Source organism: Coptis chinensis, chromosome 1 (genome assembly GCF_015680905.1).
Source record: "Coptis chinensis isolate HL-2020 chromosome 1, ASM1568090v1, whole genome shotgun sequence".
NCBI classification, from domain to species: domain Eukaryota; kingdom Viridiplantae; phylum Streptophyta; class Magnoliopsida; order Ranunculales; family Ranunculaceae; genus Coptis; species Coptis chinensis.
The window spans coordinates 7497190-7513600 of record NC_141456.1 but is presented as its reverse complement, the minus strand read 5'-3'; the positions used below and the strand labels follow the sequence as shown (position 1 = coordinate 7513600).

The 16411-nt window shown below is 36.1% G+C and overlaps 2 protein-coding genes across 4 annotated transcripts; one reads left to right on the top strand and one right to left on the bottom strand.

The window, feature by feature from the left end:
- Positions 1–421: 421 nt before the first annotated feature.
- Positions 422–4475, top strand: LOC147521804 (rhamnogalacturonan I rhamnosyltransferase 1-like). Of its 2 annotated transcripts, XM_086588539.1 has the most exons (9): positions 468–763; positions 843–1201; positions 1396–1463; positions 1577–1665; positions 1795–1960; positions 2070–2359; positions 2453–2657; positions 3182–3339; positions 3747–4475. In XM_086588539.1, exons 2-9 carry the CDS (start codon positions 898–900, stop codon positions 3991–3993), a joined length of 1527 nt encoding a protein of 508 aa, XP_086444665.1. In that variant the 5' UTR covers positions 468–763; positions 843–897; the 3' UTR covers positions 3994–4475. The 2 variants fall into 2 exon arrangements, with proteins under 2 accessions (XP_086444658.1, XP_086444665.1); XM_086588532.1 differs by having other exon boundaries at positions 422–1201.
- Positions 4476–8016: 3541 nt separating this feature from the next.
- BIM1 (basic helix-loop-helix (bHLH) DNA-binding superfamily protein) lies at positions 8017–16136 on the bottom strand. Of its 2 annotated transcripts, none has more exons than XM_086588517.1 (12): positions 15791–16136; positions 15363–15661; positions 15195–15266; positions 13117–13506; positions 11970–12054; positions 11763–11890; positions 11592–11679; positions 11449–11518; positions 11268–11363; positions 10249–10697; positions 9113–9242; positions 8017–8429 (listed from the first exon to the last, which is right to left on the bottom strand). In XM_086588517.1, the coding sequence occupies exons 2-12, from the start codon at positions 15397–15399 to the stop codon at positions 8328–8330; spliced, it is 1647 nt and encodes a 548-aa protein (XP_086444643.1). In that variant the 5' UTR covers positions 15400–15661; positions 15791–16136; the 3' UTR covers positions 8017–8327. The 2 variants fall into 2 exon arrangements, with proteins under 2 accessions (XP_086444643.1, XP_086444650.1); XM_086588524.1 differs by having other exon boundaries at positions 11970–12051; positions 15791–16019.
- Positions 16137–16411: the final 275 nt, after the last annotated feature.

The following is a 16411-nucleotide window of genomic DNA, read 5'->3' as shown; positions in this document are numbered from 1 at the left end:
GAAGCTCAAGTGACTTACTATATATATAAGTCTAGCTAGTTTAGTTTTAGGCTCGCTCAAGTTTGCAGTGCAAGTATGGAGATCTCGACTACGGTATCGACGTATGGACAAAAGTTATTGTTGTTGTTGTGTCAAAACCATGTAACAAGGTACAAAGATTCCAAATCACGGACTTTACAATACAATTATTTTACAATCCAAAACTTCTCGTCTCATATCAATATCAAAATTAAGCCGTCTCCTCCGGATCTAACGACGTTTACAACGGTCGGTCTTATTGCCTAAACATCTCCTCTCTCCACGTATACAGAAAATTAATGGATAGATCTTATGACACCTGTATTATTGTGCGGTTAGTAGGACCCATAACGACTGTCAAATTAGCTGGAGTACATTTATTGGCTGAAAACTAATTGACCCCACCACGGGTCAAAATTAACTCAACCATCGTATGTTAGAAAAAGACTAGTTTTTAAGTTGTATCGAATTAATGTATTTCTTGCTTCGCTCTCTCGATCAAGCCTTCTTTCTTGTTATATTTTATTTTTATATTTGTTTATTTTGAGCTGTTTACTATAAACTACTCATTTTCATTTTTTGTTTTTCAACAAAAGAACAAACACCGACGCTGAGAAAATTTCCTTCCCGGGAAAACTTTGCAGGGAAAATTGATTTTCTCAAGGAATGCAATTTTGAGAAATACAAGATCTGGGCATCATTTTTTTGTTTGGTTAAAGATCGAAAGTGGTGTCTGTTTATTGTGGTAATGTATCTTGTTCGAAGCATTTTTTGATGTTTTGGTGACTTTTGAGGTTGATTTGATTGAAAAGATTGGTTTTTAGGTGGAATTTTGTTTGGAGAATCGAGTATAGAGAGCAATGTGCAATTGGTGTGAGTATGTGCAAGTTAGAGGAAACTGAGAGGGAGAGAAAGTGGACAATGGGTTTGAAGTCATTGGGAGTGAGTTCTAATGAGAAATCCAAGAGTAGTCTGGTTTCGCGATCGAGGATGAAGCTGTGGATAATTAGAGCAACAACAACGGTTTTGTTATGGACTTGTGTAGTTCAGTTGATGACATTGGATGAGATGTGGGGGCCGAGAGCTTTGAAAGGTTGGCCTTCTTGTTTCATGGCTTCGGATTCTTCACCTTTGGATGTTAAGCTGTCTTCTGTTCCTTTGAAGGTTCCCCTTCCACCCAAAAGTGAGTGATCAAGTTTGTCAATATTATTAGTTATGAAACGGTTTGTGATGTTGCACTGTTTAACAAAATTGGGGTTCTTGGATTGTTATATTTTTTTCTATTTGTGTAGAAAGGAATGAAATAACTTTTGTTTTGTCATTGGTTATGGAATGTGGTCCTCACTAATTTGAAATACTTTTAAATGTTTCCTTTAGGGGTTTATAAGAACAATGGTTACCTAATGGTTTCGTGTAATGGAGGGCTTAATCAAATGCGTGCAGCGGTGAGTGGTTAGCTATTTTTAGGTCAAATTTATTCCTTCTGCAATCAATCCCAGTCAGTGTCCGCTTTTGTTACTATTTATCAATGTGAAATAACTTTTGGTCTGCTTGACAGATTTGTGACATGGTTGCCATTGCGAGATATTTGAATGTTACACTAGTAGTCCCTGAGCTGGATAAAACATCTTTTTGGGCTGATCCCAGGTGGGTCAATAATCTTTTCGCAAGTTACTATATTTGTCGAAAGTTATTTCATTGAGTACCTGAATGTTTCAATGATTGAGAAGTTGGAGCGTCGGAGTTGTTTACATTAGCTTTTACTGGATATTGCAGTGAGTTTCAGGACATTTTTGACGTGGACCATTTTATTACATCCTTGAGAGATGAGGTCCGGATATTGAAGAAGCTACCTCCCAGGCTAAAGAGAAGAGTAGAAAGAGGAAATGTCTACTCCATGCCCCCCATTAGTTGGTCTGACATTTCTTATTACCATAAACAGGTAACTTTTTGTTAAGTATCATTGGTGCAATATCCAATTCTTCGTGATTTATACTCTTACTCATGGGATGGAGCTTGCTATCTTATTTTTATTCATCTATTGTAAGCAGATATTGCCGTTGATACAAAAGTACAAGATTGTGCATTTGAACAAGACCGATGCTAGGCTTGCTAACAATGACCTACCTTCAGATATTCAGAAATTAAGATGCCGAGTAAATTTCAGTGCTCTGAGATTTACTCCTCAGATAGAGGAGTTGGGTAGAAGGGTTATTAGGATTCTAAGGAAAAATGGTCCTTTCTTAGTTTTGCATCTGAGATATGAAATGGACATGTTGGCATTCTCTGGGTGCACTCAAGGCTGCAAGGAAGAGGAAGTGGAAGAGTTGACAAGAATGAGGTAAGGCTTATCTGTCTCTTCGACTTACCAATGTCTTGTCTAAGAGTTTGATATATTGTGCTTTATTTAGGTAACATTGACACTTCTTTTCAGATACGCTTACCCATGGTGGAAAGAAAAAGTAATTAATTCCGACCTTAAGAGGAAAGATGGTCTCTGCCCATTGACACCTGAAGAAACAGCTCTTACATTGAGGGCTTTAGACATAGATAGTAATATACAAATATATATTGCTGCTGGAGAAATATATGGTGGAGAAAGGAGAATGGCAAGTATGGCTGCTGCTTATCCGAACTTGGTAAGTAGATGGAATGTGAAGTTACACCTAGGATATAATTGGGTTTAATTATTTGTTTTTTGGAGAGCAATGTGCTAAACTTTTTACATTAGGCAATATCATTGTGTTTCAAGATAATGAGTGGATTATATGGTGGAGTTACGTTATTTGTTCTTAGTTATTCGCATAAAGTAAGTTCCTATTATATATTCCTGGAAGGCTTGTAGGCATCCTTGGTGTATAATTCTACTACAGTGTGTTGCTTCTTCTTTACTGAACTTGCACTTTGACTTTTTACATTTTGACTTCATGAATGAACAATAGAGAGGTTTTGAAACCAACGGAATCGGTGTATATAAAACTGTGTTCCAGGTGAAATAGACTACTCCTGTTATCTAAGTTCACATGACATAATTCTACTTAATTGCAACTTCATTTAAGTTAATCATTTTTCTAAGGCGGCTTTAGTATTTTTGTTTCCCCCTATTCATATTCTCCATGGTGATGGTTCTTGTTCTGACAAACTGTTTAAATTTGAAAAACAGGTCAGAAAAGAGACGCTATTGGGACCTTCGGATCTTATGTTTTTCCAGAACCACTCCTCTCAGATGGCAGCACTGGATTATCTGGTCTCACTGGAGAGTGATATCTTTGTTCCCACGTATGATGGAAACATGGCCAAAGTTGTTGAAGGCCATCGTAGGTACTGTTCTACTATTTTGAAGTTACTATTCATTGTATTATTTTTTCAAGTGGCAAACAGTGCATGTCAAGTGTTGCTAGATCTCTTATGAGGCCTTTTTTTCTAGTTGAACTGTTACTTCTTTGTTTGAGTGACCTTTCATAGTTTCATATTGTGCATAAAGTCATAGCACTGAATACCAGGGGAGGCTTGTGAAATCAGTTAGGTTTCCGCCATTGCAATAAAAGTGACACTGTATGTGGAAGCAGCATAGTCTTATGCAGTGGCAATAGCCCACAAGCCCTTACTCTGTTTGATGAGAAGAGACTAGATTCTTTATAAAATGAATTTTGTAGTTGGTTCTTTCGATATCCACTTTTTAAGTCAGCTCTTAACTTATATGAATTGTTTTGTCTTTATGCTCTCAGGTACTTGGGGTTCAAGAAGACAATTCTATTGGACAGAAAGCTTTTAGTAGATCTGATAGACCAATACAACAGTGGATCATTGGGCTGGGATGACTTCTCTTCTTCTGTCAAGGAAGCTCATGAAAATCGCATGGGAAGTCCAACGAGAAGAATGGTGATTGCAGATAGACCCAAGGAAGAGGATTACTTTTATGCCAATCCAGAGGAATGTTTGCAACAACCAGATGATCCACTTAGTCTCATCTGATCTTACCTTTGCTAAGAAATTTTTACTATTAGATCATACTCAACTCCCTCTCGAATTGGTCAAGAGTCAATGATCTACATTTCACTGGGAGAGTTGGAAGGAATAGGAATCCTAAACAAAATCAAAAAGAAATGATTGGGGAAGATGATTTTACAGGAGCGGATGGATAACAGCTATATCCCACGTATTATATGCCCGCCGGTATAGAAAATACCCTGCCATTTCAGGGAAATATAAAAATCAGCCGGGATTAACCTCTATGTATCAAGTTCTTCACTGGGTCGGTTGATATTTTGGTAGTTGTCCCTCTTCGATACGCCTTCCCGTTTTCTTCTCCAGGATCTTATGATTTTCTAGATTTCATTACATTCTGAGTTCACCCATTTCTTTGGGATCATAATTGGACGGATACCTACAATCTTTTGTATTTGTTCGATTTATATAATTACTTAATATCACAATAAATGATGTTTTTTACTTCAGCTCGAAAATTTGAAATTTCTGTGTCAATATACTTTTTGTTTTAATGTTCATTTAATCTACCATAAATGGATTACCACTTGGAATGTTATTTTTTATTTCTCATTGTTTAAAGAGTTTAGAGCATTTCCAATCAGGGTCTTTTGATTGGAATTAGCAATGGAGAATACGTAAAATTAGTGTGAGGACCAGTGGTGGTTCAAACACTCAACATAAAATTAGTGTGAGGACCAGTGGTGGTTCAAAAACACTCAACATTCATGAACCGGTTGGTTTTGATCGTAGGCAGAGACAGTTGCAAAAGTTTAACGTGTTTTATATGTCCAGCCGGTCCAGGGACATCAAAATGAAAACCATTTTCCTTCCACCACTGCCATGATCTGTTTTGGTGTCTATATTCAATGACTCTTTATAATAGTATTATAAGCTGTTTGCTACTATTAACCTAAAAAATTCCACTGGTGGGACATGTTTGAAGTGCATGCGAGTATGTGACACGTCCTTAAATTATTTTTTATTTACAATGAGTTGGCAAAAACTTGCACAACCAGTTTAACATCCAAAGTTAGCTTTTTCTAAAATAATATGATATGATGGTATCTCTTTTTTTTTTGTGAAGATATGATGGTATCTCTTGATTTGTGCCGATTGTGCCGGACAAGCAAATATTCCACCTCTATAGAATTGAGAATTGATTTGGTTGGATTCCACCTTGTATTGAACAATATAGAATTGAGAATTGATTTGGACCAAGAAGAAAATATTTATTTATAGATCATTTATATATATAATAAGTAAATTCGAAATTTGAATATACAACTATACAACAATATAACCCACAATCAAAGAACCTAAAATCTTACATTATTCTTTCCATACAACTATTACATATGTAGAGATAAAATTTATCATAACTAAAAATCTATAAATATAGAAACTCTTGATATGTGAGATAAGGAAACTCTTGATACGTGGAAAGTGTATACAATATATTTAGAAACACAGTTTTTTTTTTTTTTTTTTTTTGTTAAAGATATTTCATTATCTAGGAATCAACCTTGTAGTACAAATGTCTATCATATAGTTAAAGAGTCATTTTCATAACTATACTATCTTAAACTGTTTTACAATGTCTACCAAAGTACCAATAAAATACCAAAGATTGAAGCATATTGCAATGTGCTGGTAGCTATAAGACTTTTCGCAGGCTTATAAGTCAATATCTATTAATTTAGTTTTTCAAGAAATTGGTCCCAAGGCCTAATTTTGAGAAAAATAAAGTCTAGATGACACGGTTTTTTGTAAGTAACTCACAAGGACAAATTTTGGGAAAAAGTAACTCACTAATCCACTATTTCAAAATTTGTAACCCTAAAAGACAAAATAAGTTGGCCCCGCCTTTTTATATTTTTTAAATGTCAGTTATACCCTTCCATAAAAATAACCCTGAAGGACAAATAGCCCGAATTTAAAATAAATATTTTCCGATTTTACCCTTTATATCATTTTACTATAAACAATGAATGTTCATACTTTCTGCTAGTGTATGAACAATGATTGTTCATATCCAAATATGTGAATATACCTTATACAATATATTGATGTATGAACATTAAATGTTCATATTCAAAGGACTATGAACAAAAGGAATATGAACATTGAATGTTCATACCCAATTAATGTTCATACCCAAGGACTATGAACAATCAATGTTCATACCTACCAATTGAAAAAAAATTAAAAGTAGTCATGAACAATGATTGTTCATGTTTAATGTATGAACACTTTTGATGTATGAACAGTGATTTTTCATACTCCCAAATAGATATGAACAATCCATGTTCATAACTGGATCAATGTTTATACATATTAGATCATTGTTCATAGTTACAATAAGTATGAAAACTCATTGTCTATAGCTAATACTTGTAATTGGGGGTATGAACAATGAATGTTCACACTTGCTTAAAGGTATGAACAATGATTGTTCATACTAAATACACCAGGTCGTTTCGTTTGGGTCAGGCCGTTAATTATTTCGCGTCAGGGGTATACTTGACATTTCATCCATCCGATCCGTTTTTTATTTCGCGTTAAGGGTATACTTGACCTTTCATATACCCGGTCTTTGTGAGTTAAAAAAAATGTTCTTGAGAGTTATATTTTCGGCAGTTTTGTCCTTGAGTGTTAATCTCTGTTTGTTAGTTTTGGGAAGCACTAAAGCAGGCATATGGATCATTTTAATATGATTACCCAAAAAAAAGGATCATTTTAATATAAGGTAGAAAATATGATAAATTATGTGCAGTCATTAATAGGTAAATGTGCATATGCGCGCATAGGTGCTTATTATTTATTCTGGTTGATGTATTATTTTTTTTTTACATAATGAAGTAATCGAAGATAGCTATTTTATATATGTTAGTGTTGTAAGCACAATAATATATATTACCATAGTGCGAGCGTGTGTATCTCTATAAATTTGTATGTGTTTTAGAGTTTAGACTGACAAAAGAACAATTTCAAACTTTTCAATTTTACAATGTTAATATTGATTGTCAAGAAACATTACTGCAATGGAACACAAGTTCAGATAAAATAGGTGGAAATCATCAAATATATTCCTGATTTCACTTTCACAGGTTCTTCAAAATGAGACCGAAATCGTTTTTTGTTTCTTTAGAATAAGAATATGGAGTTCGTATATCGCACATTTTATGCCCTCTAACAGTCTGAACCAGGTTCCAGGTATACAACACATATATATAAGATAACGGCCCTAAAAGTTGTAAAATCGTTGTTCTCTTTTACACTATATTTTTGAAGTATAAATGAACACTTTACGGTAGAATAACAGTATAAATGATGTTATTATCGAAAAAAAAATAGTATAAATGAGATGTGCTTACAAGTATACAACCACAACCCTGTTTCCGCAAGTTTACTATTCTCTGATAAAAAAAGGTTTGACTATATCCTTTGAAAGGAAATAAGTTCGAGTTCTTATTACATGACTAGACTAATCCATACAACAGATTCAAAATTCACCCAGATTATACAAGAATTTAGATGCAAGCTCCCCGTATGCAAAATGGCTTTCCTACGGTTAGACTAATAGTCAGAACCGTAGGAAAGCCATTTTGCCCATCTCCCCGGCTCCCAGCTCAGGCTATCTTTCCCCATAGGCTGTGGACGACTCAATTACAGATCGTCAACAGTCTACATCGAGTTGCTTACAACTACAGAAACAGCTTTACACAGTCCCATTACACTTGTTCTCATCTGGGATTGGATCCAGACAATAATTATTCCAATATACAAACCCAGCACTGTAAGACTAATATACCCTTGTATTCGTATACAGAAGCTAATTAGGGTTGTGCCGAGCAAGCTCAAAAACAAAAATCAGTAATCCTTTTCTTTTAACCCTTTATCTCTATCTTTTTCATTTTTCCACATTCAATCGTTATAACCAATTGGTTACGTTAGTGCCTCTAAATAATCTACTAGACAAATTAATACTGCAGACGAACCAATAAGAAATTTGGTTAAAAATAATTGAATAGCCAAGTTTTACACTCAATGAAACATGAAATAGTAAGAGAAACATTCCATTCGAATGGAAGCCTTGAAATGAAAGCAGCTTCTCGATATCTTTATGGAGGCTTCTAAATAATTTAAAATAGAAACAAAGAAATATCTGCTTTTAAGCAAGATCTGTTTGTCTGTCTGGGAATACCAGAGAGAAAGCATTTACAACCAGATTGTTGCTGACCAGAAATAACACTAATGTGAGAAAAATAAAAAGAAAATAAAGAAACCCCAAAAAAGAAAGAATGGTATTAAGTATAGCTTTATGCTGTCCTGATCCTCTTTCGAGATTGATCTGAGTCCTCACCGCTACTTTCAACCCTAGAATATGGCATTGCTCGATTACTCGAAGGGTTTTCATCCTCCTGCAGAAGAAAATGAACATGACAGCAAAACTTACAATTTTTCCGCAGATGTTCCCTCCACAAGGAATTTTTCTTTGTTAATACAGAAACGTTGCGACAAGAAGACTGAAGCTAAAGTTCATCCAGAGAACCTTTTAAAGTTAAAAAGAACCAAAAATATGGCAGTACTTGGTACCACCAAGGCACCAAGAACAATGAACATTTAGTGTCCTTGGAGTTTGAATTCCAATTGTCCAAACTGTCAATGCATTAAATTGAATATAATGTTCATCTGAGAACTTTTCGTTGTTGACAATAATTATGACATGGTGGGTACTGCTACTACCATGAACAGTCAATGTGTGACAGGGATTCCCTATCGGCCCAAGCTAAATATATAGTGTTCCTGGCCTTTTAATTACAATTGCCTTTAACACAAAGTTTAAGCCACAGCTCATATAGGCTTTTTGCAAAGAACCAAACAGACCCAGTGAGGAAGTTTCTCCAAAACCCAACTTAGGGCTCAAAATAATTATGTATGATATTATTTTCATGCTTTCATTTTATATAAGCAACTTGGAGCTGTAACCTACAGGGGACTCATTCTCCTTTAGCAGGAACACAAACACACAAAATAATAAGGGAAAGAGACATACCATCAGGAAAAACAAATGAAAACACTAAAGGTAGACCAACATACACACCTTAGTACCAGATGTCAGTGCATTCAGTCTGGTCATCGCTCGTTTGCCGACGTCAACTTGCACTGCAATACTAGCTTGTGACAGATCAACGCCTGAGCTCTGCAGTGCTTGTGTCAGATTATTCAACAACCTGCTCACAATATATTTGCTATTAGTAACAGTTGGATCGGGGGAAGACTTGTTTTTCATAATGAAGAACACACTGAAATCAATAAAATATGCATGGAGCTCCACCTTCCCCTTTCCTTCTTGATAAGGGCACATCCTTCCACTTTTACTATATATTAAGGAGGGAAACATTGGGAAAGAAACCTAATCTGCTTGAGGACTGAATGGGGTCAGGGAAATCAGGTTACAGGACATCTTAGAATCAGAAGAATATACAGGATACACTGATCTAGTAGTGGAGTCCGACTCCAACTCAGCAGAGGATTTGAGCACTACAAACCTTCATCCAAAAAAAACGGGAACTAAAACAAGGGTGAATAGTTACTTTTCTCTGTAATATTACCATACTGACTAGACAGACTATTCAAGCAACTGGAGTGCTTTCCCACTCCAGAATGCCTCAGGATTCAAGGACTTTAGAATGCATCTTTCCTTTACCCTGAGTAGATAAATGTGCATTAGATCATCTTAGATGTCTACGGAATTCTAGTTTATTGGGATAAGTGGGATTATACTATATTACAGCATTGCTGTGTGTATATGTGTTTTTCCTGACCGATTGGAGCTCCCTCATGTTGCAATCTTGATTTGTAGCTAAGGGAGGCAGATGTGGGTGATTGTGATGAAACTACCTTTTCACAGGAGTTTATTTTTGTCAGTGAAAAAGACTATCTTTAACTTTTCGCAATAAATCTGGGCAGAGGTCAGCCTACCCAGTTTACAATGAGGGGTGGGTGGAGGAACTCTTTTGGCAAGTAAGATTAGATCACTGATTCGATGACCTGGTTGAGATCAGCATTCCAGTCAACAAAGCCAGAGTAACTGGACTTGCCCAGTGGAAAATCCAAGAGGCAAACTGTATTGCATGTCACCTTTTTTTTCCAAACCAAAAGGACGTAGTTAATACGATCAAGAACTTCAACATAAAAATAAAAGTCAGCTCAACTGAAAGCTTTACAAACACTCACCCTTGAGAGTAGACACCTGCTAGGCTAATTGTGCCCCCTTCAATTTGCATCTCCTCCTGTTCATTCACTGTATCACTTGCAATGGGGCACGCAGTTGGACATGGTCTAATTGGCCACAATTGGGAATGAGACTGAGAGACCATGTTCTCCCCATCAGAGATAGGTAGCTGCTGAGGTTGCACAGCAGTGGAAAACATGTTTGGTTGCATAGAAATGGGCATAGATCCGGATTTGCTGGATAGTTCAGCATGATGATCTATTGCCTTGTAGGTAGCACTTGTGCTAAGACCGGGTTCCACTGGATTCTGTGCATTTGCCAGCATGGTGGGGTTGGGAGAGATGTTGTCATCAAACTTCCCATTAAAGATTATAGTTGGGCCAGAGCCAGGGCCACTCTTTAAAGCTTGAGAATGATCAACCACATTATCACCAGGAGCTTGTCCATTTCTCTGTTTCAAAAAACAGGGCAATAAATTCTATGAAAAACTTTGTGCTAGGAACATATTTATACACATTCAAAAGCGAATCCTGGTTCTCTTTTTGTGAAAAAAACTTCCATGCACGAGAATAAACAATGCCTAAAAAAGGATATATGGAGCATTTGATGATTTGAAAACCGAACACCAAAGCCGATATTATTAAGAATACATTCCCAAGTCTTAGCATTGAAAGAGTTTACAATAAGTTGGGAGCACAAGGGACCAGCAGAAATTATAGCATCACTGATGCAACTAAATTACCCTCAATATCATCCACAACAAATCAGAACACTGACCATCATCAAAGTAAATGCTTTACAGAATTCCTTTATACTGTTTAAGACGAGCATATACTAACAACAGAAAATGCATGTGACGAAGAACCATTAAATTATGTACAAAGCACACAAGAGAAGAATATCACAAGTGTAACTAAATGACACTAGCTAATCTCTCAACAAGAGGCAATAGTCTAACACGTTTAAATTTCTATATACACATTCTTCAGAAAAAAAAAAAAACTAGAAGATAAGTATTTACCCAGGGTGTCAACTTCGCGGGCTCTTGATTCCAACCTTGGTACGACGTCTCATACCTATTTACTTTTTCTTGTAAATACTGAATATATTCAATGACCTGCAAAGGTACCATTTAACGGAACTAACTCAGATACTCTACGTACATTCGAGGTATTAATATCGTAGTGGATATGTAATTTTACCTCTAATAAAAATGAAGCCTTATCTCTCTTTTGATCGTTTTGCGGTATGAGATCTCTCAATATCTGAAATCTGCATAGAATGTAAGATAGTAAATAAAATTTGTAGCCCAACTAATGAGACAATGTTTCACATTTAAACTTGCCTGTCATTAATCTTGCTTCTTCTCCGCTGCTCTGTAGCCGAATGCTTCGACCGCGGAGTGTTAGCCTTCTGCTCCCCACTCTTCCCATCTAAAAAAAAAAAAAAATTACATGAACTAGCCCAAAACATGTACATATTTAAAAAAAAAAAAAAAAAAAAAAAAAAAAAAAACCTTTAAGTGAAGAGCTGGATTTTTTAGAAGAGTTAGCAAACTCATCATCATCATCTTCGTCATCTTCTTGAAGGCCTCTTCCAGATTTCATCATTTCCATAAAACTTTGACTCTTTTGAGCAGCTGGTCTGTACATTATTATTACAAACTAATCAAAATTACGAAAAGCCCCCCCAAGTCTAAAACAGAAGGAGAAGAATAACTGACTTGGAAGTGGAGAGAGAGTTGAAGCTGTTTGAGGAATGGAGAAACGGGGTTTCTGAAGACCACTGCCCTAACTTTTCCGTTCCTTCTGTCAAACACAGACTTCACTTTATTATTACTTTTAATTAACATTAACAAACGTTGTTTTAGATTAAGTGCGGCTGTAATAACGGTTTTTTTTTTTTAAAGCTTCCCGAAACTCTGTAGCAGTTGGTCGTTTTACTGTTTTACCCCAGTTTGTAAAGAAAGCCCATCGGATTAACCGGCCCAGCTTATATGTGTGGCGTGACGTGTGCTGCTCTCATGAGGTACTTTCTCCTTGCTTCTGAATACAGTAGGAGAATTGTTCCAAACCTTCAGTTAAGAGGTCAATTCGAGCTGCCTCATAACGTCTAGGGGAGTTCACTTGACATCAAACAAAGAGATTCTTCAACTATAAAGTAACGCCTAAAGTATTTTACAAGTTAGTATATTCAAGGGGGAAAAATATGAAGATACCTACATTGTGGACATCATTTTCGACTCTTTATTTTATGCATCAAACCATGTGCATATTGCATGGTGGGGATCAATACCTCGAATGCATTCGTCTTTGTCCAGTTTGTCGCTACAAAATATCTTCTCGAGTGGTAAAGGATTCCAACAAACTTAGCTATTTCAAGTGTTTGGAGGTTGATGTCAAAAACAATTAGGGTTTTATTATTGTGTGTCGATTCAAAAAACTATTCCAACACATCCTCCTTCTAGCACAACGTACATCTGCTTAGTAGCTGGATTCAGGATAAACTTTACTAATAATTTATGGACAAATGACTTACTACCTTTTGTATGGTAGCAAATGCTTTGCACTTGTGAACTCTCACTCTTGCATTAAGAGATGGATCAATAACTCCATGTCTATTCCACTGGATAGTAAATAAAATGCATGAAAACATAACGGAGACGTAAGCATCATTCGGACGTTGTGTTTCCTAGCATCTAAGTTCGAGATTGAATAGAACACCAAACACGTAAGTCGTAACATTCCATGTATCAAGTTTGTTATTAAATTTCGGCCAGCCAAACTAAGGTAGGTAATTGAGACAGAAACCTTACTAGTATTCATGTGTGTGTTATTGTTTCAACAGTTAAAGCAAGTTGAATTGCTTACCTCGTATAACTTGTCCCTGAACAATATCTTTCACCTTCCTGCCCTTCTCCTTCACAGATGATTCTTCCCAGAAAGCAAACACGCCCCCACTAATGGAGTTAGAGCTAGAATTAGCTTTGTTAATTTCACCATTCCGCTCTGCACTACTTGCTCGAATAACAGTACCTACGGTTTGTTCAGTCTTTAGGCCATGTTGGCTGAAATTTGATATGTGGCTTATGGTATATGTACCAATCCCTCCAGGGAGAATATGCTCAACTGAAGGTGAGGGAGACGGCGGGGATGGCGTTTCAACCTTGGTTACGTCTACTGTTTTTTCTCCCACAGCACCATTCTTCCCTCCTCCCCTTTCAAGTGGTTGTAGAAAATCATGAGTTTTAAGGAAATTTCCTGTGAAACCAAAGGGTATACCAGATTAGAATTAGAAAATAAAAGATTTAGAATAGATCATATACTTAACTAAGTAGCCCATATCATTAAGATTAGTAAGAAAAGTTTGTGCCTGAAAACGGCCAGGTGCATGCAGTGCAGCTCAAATAATTCAGGGCTTCACTTCCAACAAAAGCAGAAGGCGAGGCAGGTCCCTTGACCTCTTACCTGGTAAGGTTATTCGTCACCCCAAACTCTTGTGAGACTTCCACTCTCACAATACTTTTTAAGGAATTGTAAGCCGGGTATTAAACCGAGTACTCATTCAGGGTTAGAATAATCTCCTTCATGGAGAGATCTTGTATGCAAATGGTTGCCCTTAAATATTGCTTTTAAGCATTACAACTCACTAGATTTCCTATTTCATTTTAAGAACCAACTTTCACACAAAATTTTGTTTCTAAAACTAATTACACCACCCTAGCTACGTAAACACGGTCTCCTAGCATAACTATCTCTCCTTTCCTTGCCTTTAGGTTTGGCGCGTTCAAAGGGTGTACTTGTAGCTAATATAAGGTTTTTATTGTAACCTATTCATGTTTCTAAAAGTCACATTTATTATCAACACGTGTGTGAAACTAGTATTCAGCAGGTATGCGTTCTCAGATTCATTTCAATTAATCCTTAACAAAAATGTTGTGCTCTCAAAAACAAATCTCTTGGATCACGTGTCTTAGTTGACTTCAATTAAACTAAGTTATCAATGATCAAATGTGTTTTTAACTTTTGATATTTTAACTACGAACTGAATCATCAAATGACATACCAATGTCACGAGAATTTCGAGTCAATGGGAAATATATTATCTATTTTTAATTGCCTTATCTTATTTATCGTCGAGTCTAGACTCTAGATTCAAGAGTAAGCATAGCATTCATGACTTTGTGGACCAAAAATGACATTTGTCCACTTTTCATTTTCACGGTCCACATCAAAAAGCTATCCACATCAAAAATGTTTCTCTATCAATGAGTATCACGTGGTATATATATTGCAAGGTTTAATTTCTAAAGTTTCTCTCACACGAAATGGTTATAACGCGGGCTAGGAACACTCATAAAACAATGGGCCCATAAAGGGTGTAGCATCTTTTTAGCCATTGTCGTCACGTCATTCCAAGATTGTACGCATTCATTGCATGGATGGTGGTGGTAAGACTGGTAGTGCTCGTGTACACGTGCACTCTCATTCTGTTTACAAACTTCCAATCTTTTCACAGTTTATGGGCCCAATGAGACAAATTAAGTAGGTTGCCCACCTACTAATCTAGCTGATGGGAAGGACTCTTAGTTATAAAAAATGAATCATGTGCAAAAAAATTCCTAATAGTTGCACAGGATTACCTATTCAAGCTCAACAAACAAACAATTTCTCCCGATTTAGTAACACATTAATGGCAAATGAGCGTGCGTGCGAGAACAATTGGCGGGAAAGGTTAAAAGTGAAACTCTTGTAGAATCAAAGACATCTAGTCTAAAGCATATGACTTTGAAGAGATTCCTTTTTTATTAAACCATACTAAACTTAGCCCAGTGGTGATCAAGTAATGAATTCCTGAACTCATTTCACCAACGGATCTATTACTAATTGGAGAATAACCAAGGTGTTTTTTCTAAAAGTTGGAAAATAAATAATTATTTTGTACTCACCTTGAGAAGGCCTTGGATCGGGAAAGGAAGAATGGCTGTAGAGTGAAAGAAAATCATGTGTTGGTTTTTTACCTGGAAAAAAACATATATCAAACTAATCAAATTAAAAGAATTGTAAAAAGACTTTACTTTTACTGGCAGTAACAAAGAATTAGTATTTGGCTTCACCTTCAGTACCAATAGGACGAGGTTGAGGAAGCTCCATTATTCAACTCAGACTCTAAAATTTAGTTTTGGGCTGAATTCCCAATTAATATAGAAAATCAAAATTCGAAAACAAGAAAGTAGTATGGAGAATAATCAGATCGAGAGAGAATTAGGCCTCCGATTTAAGCTCGGAGGTGCATTTGCGGCTATCTTATATAATTCACCCAGAAGATAAGTGAAAAACTATTTGGCTTCTTCAACTTCTCATAATAATTTTCTTCAACCCTTCTGACTTCATTCTTCTGCCTCAAGTCTTCCACCTGTGAAAATTCAACAAGACAAATTACAGTCACAACTGAGAAACATAATTTTAATCTAGAATATAACTAACAAGTGATAAACACATAGATCTAAGAAAATTTGTACATGGAGAATAGAAAGGGAGTTACCGTGTTTATATACAACGCAAAATAATTCTACGTGAAACTCTGTCGAAATAGATCGTAATGGAAATTCAAGGAAGCAGGTTAGAGAAAAAGGCGGGATCCCGTCCGAATTTGAGCGAAAATCTCTATGTCTTCTTCAACTAGGAGTACGGGTGAAGAAAGTGTTTCGGGTAGGAACTTCTTTCTGTTGTAAAATTTTCATACGCTTCTTCTTCGTTTCCATTTTATAATCTTTCTCACTTTGCTTTTCCGTAACATAACAACGCCGTTTTGTTAACGCCGTTATTGTGCATGTAACGACGTCAGTTTATTAACTGACGGGTGCCTTTTACATATTTTTAACTCCCTCAAAATTAAGTGCGTGATTACTACTTCAATTCTATCTAAACAAACTTGACGATGGGAAATTATGGGCTAGTGCTACACGGACCTATTTTTTAGACCTACTATTTGCCCTGCAATACACACGGACACGTATGGTGATTTGGACACACCTATAGAAATACTCCCGTACTCCATAACTAACATAAATTTTTGTTGTACCCCAATAACTACATAAATCCAATAATATATCCTAAATTAATTTGGAGTATTTTCAATAAGGGCAAAAGGATAAAAAAAATA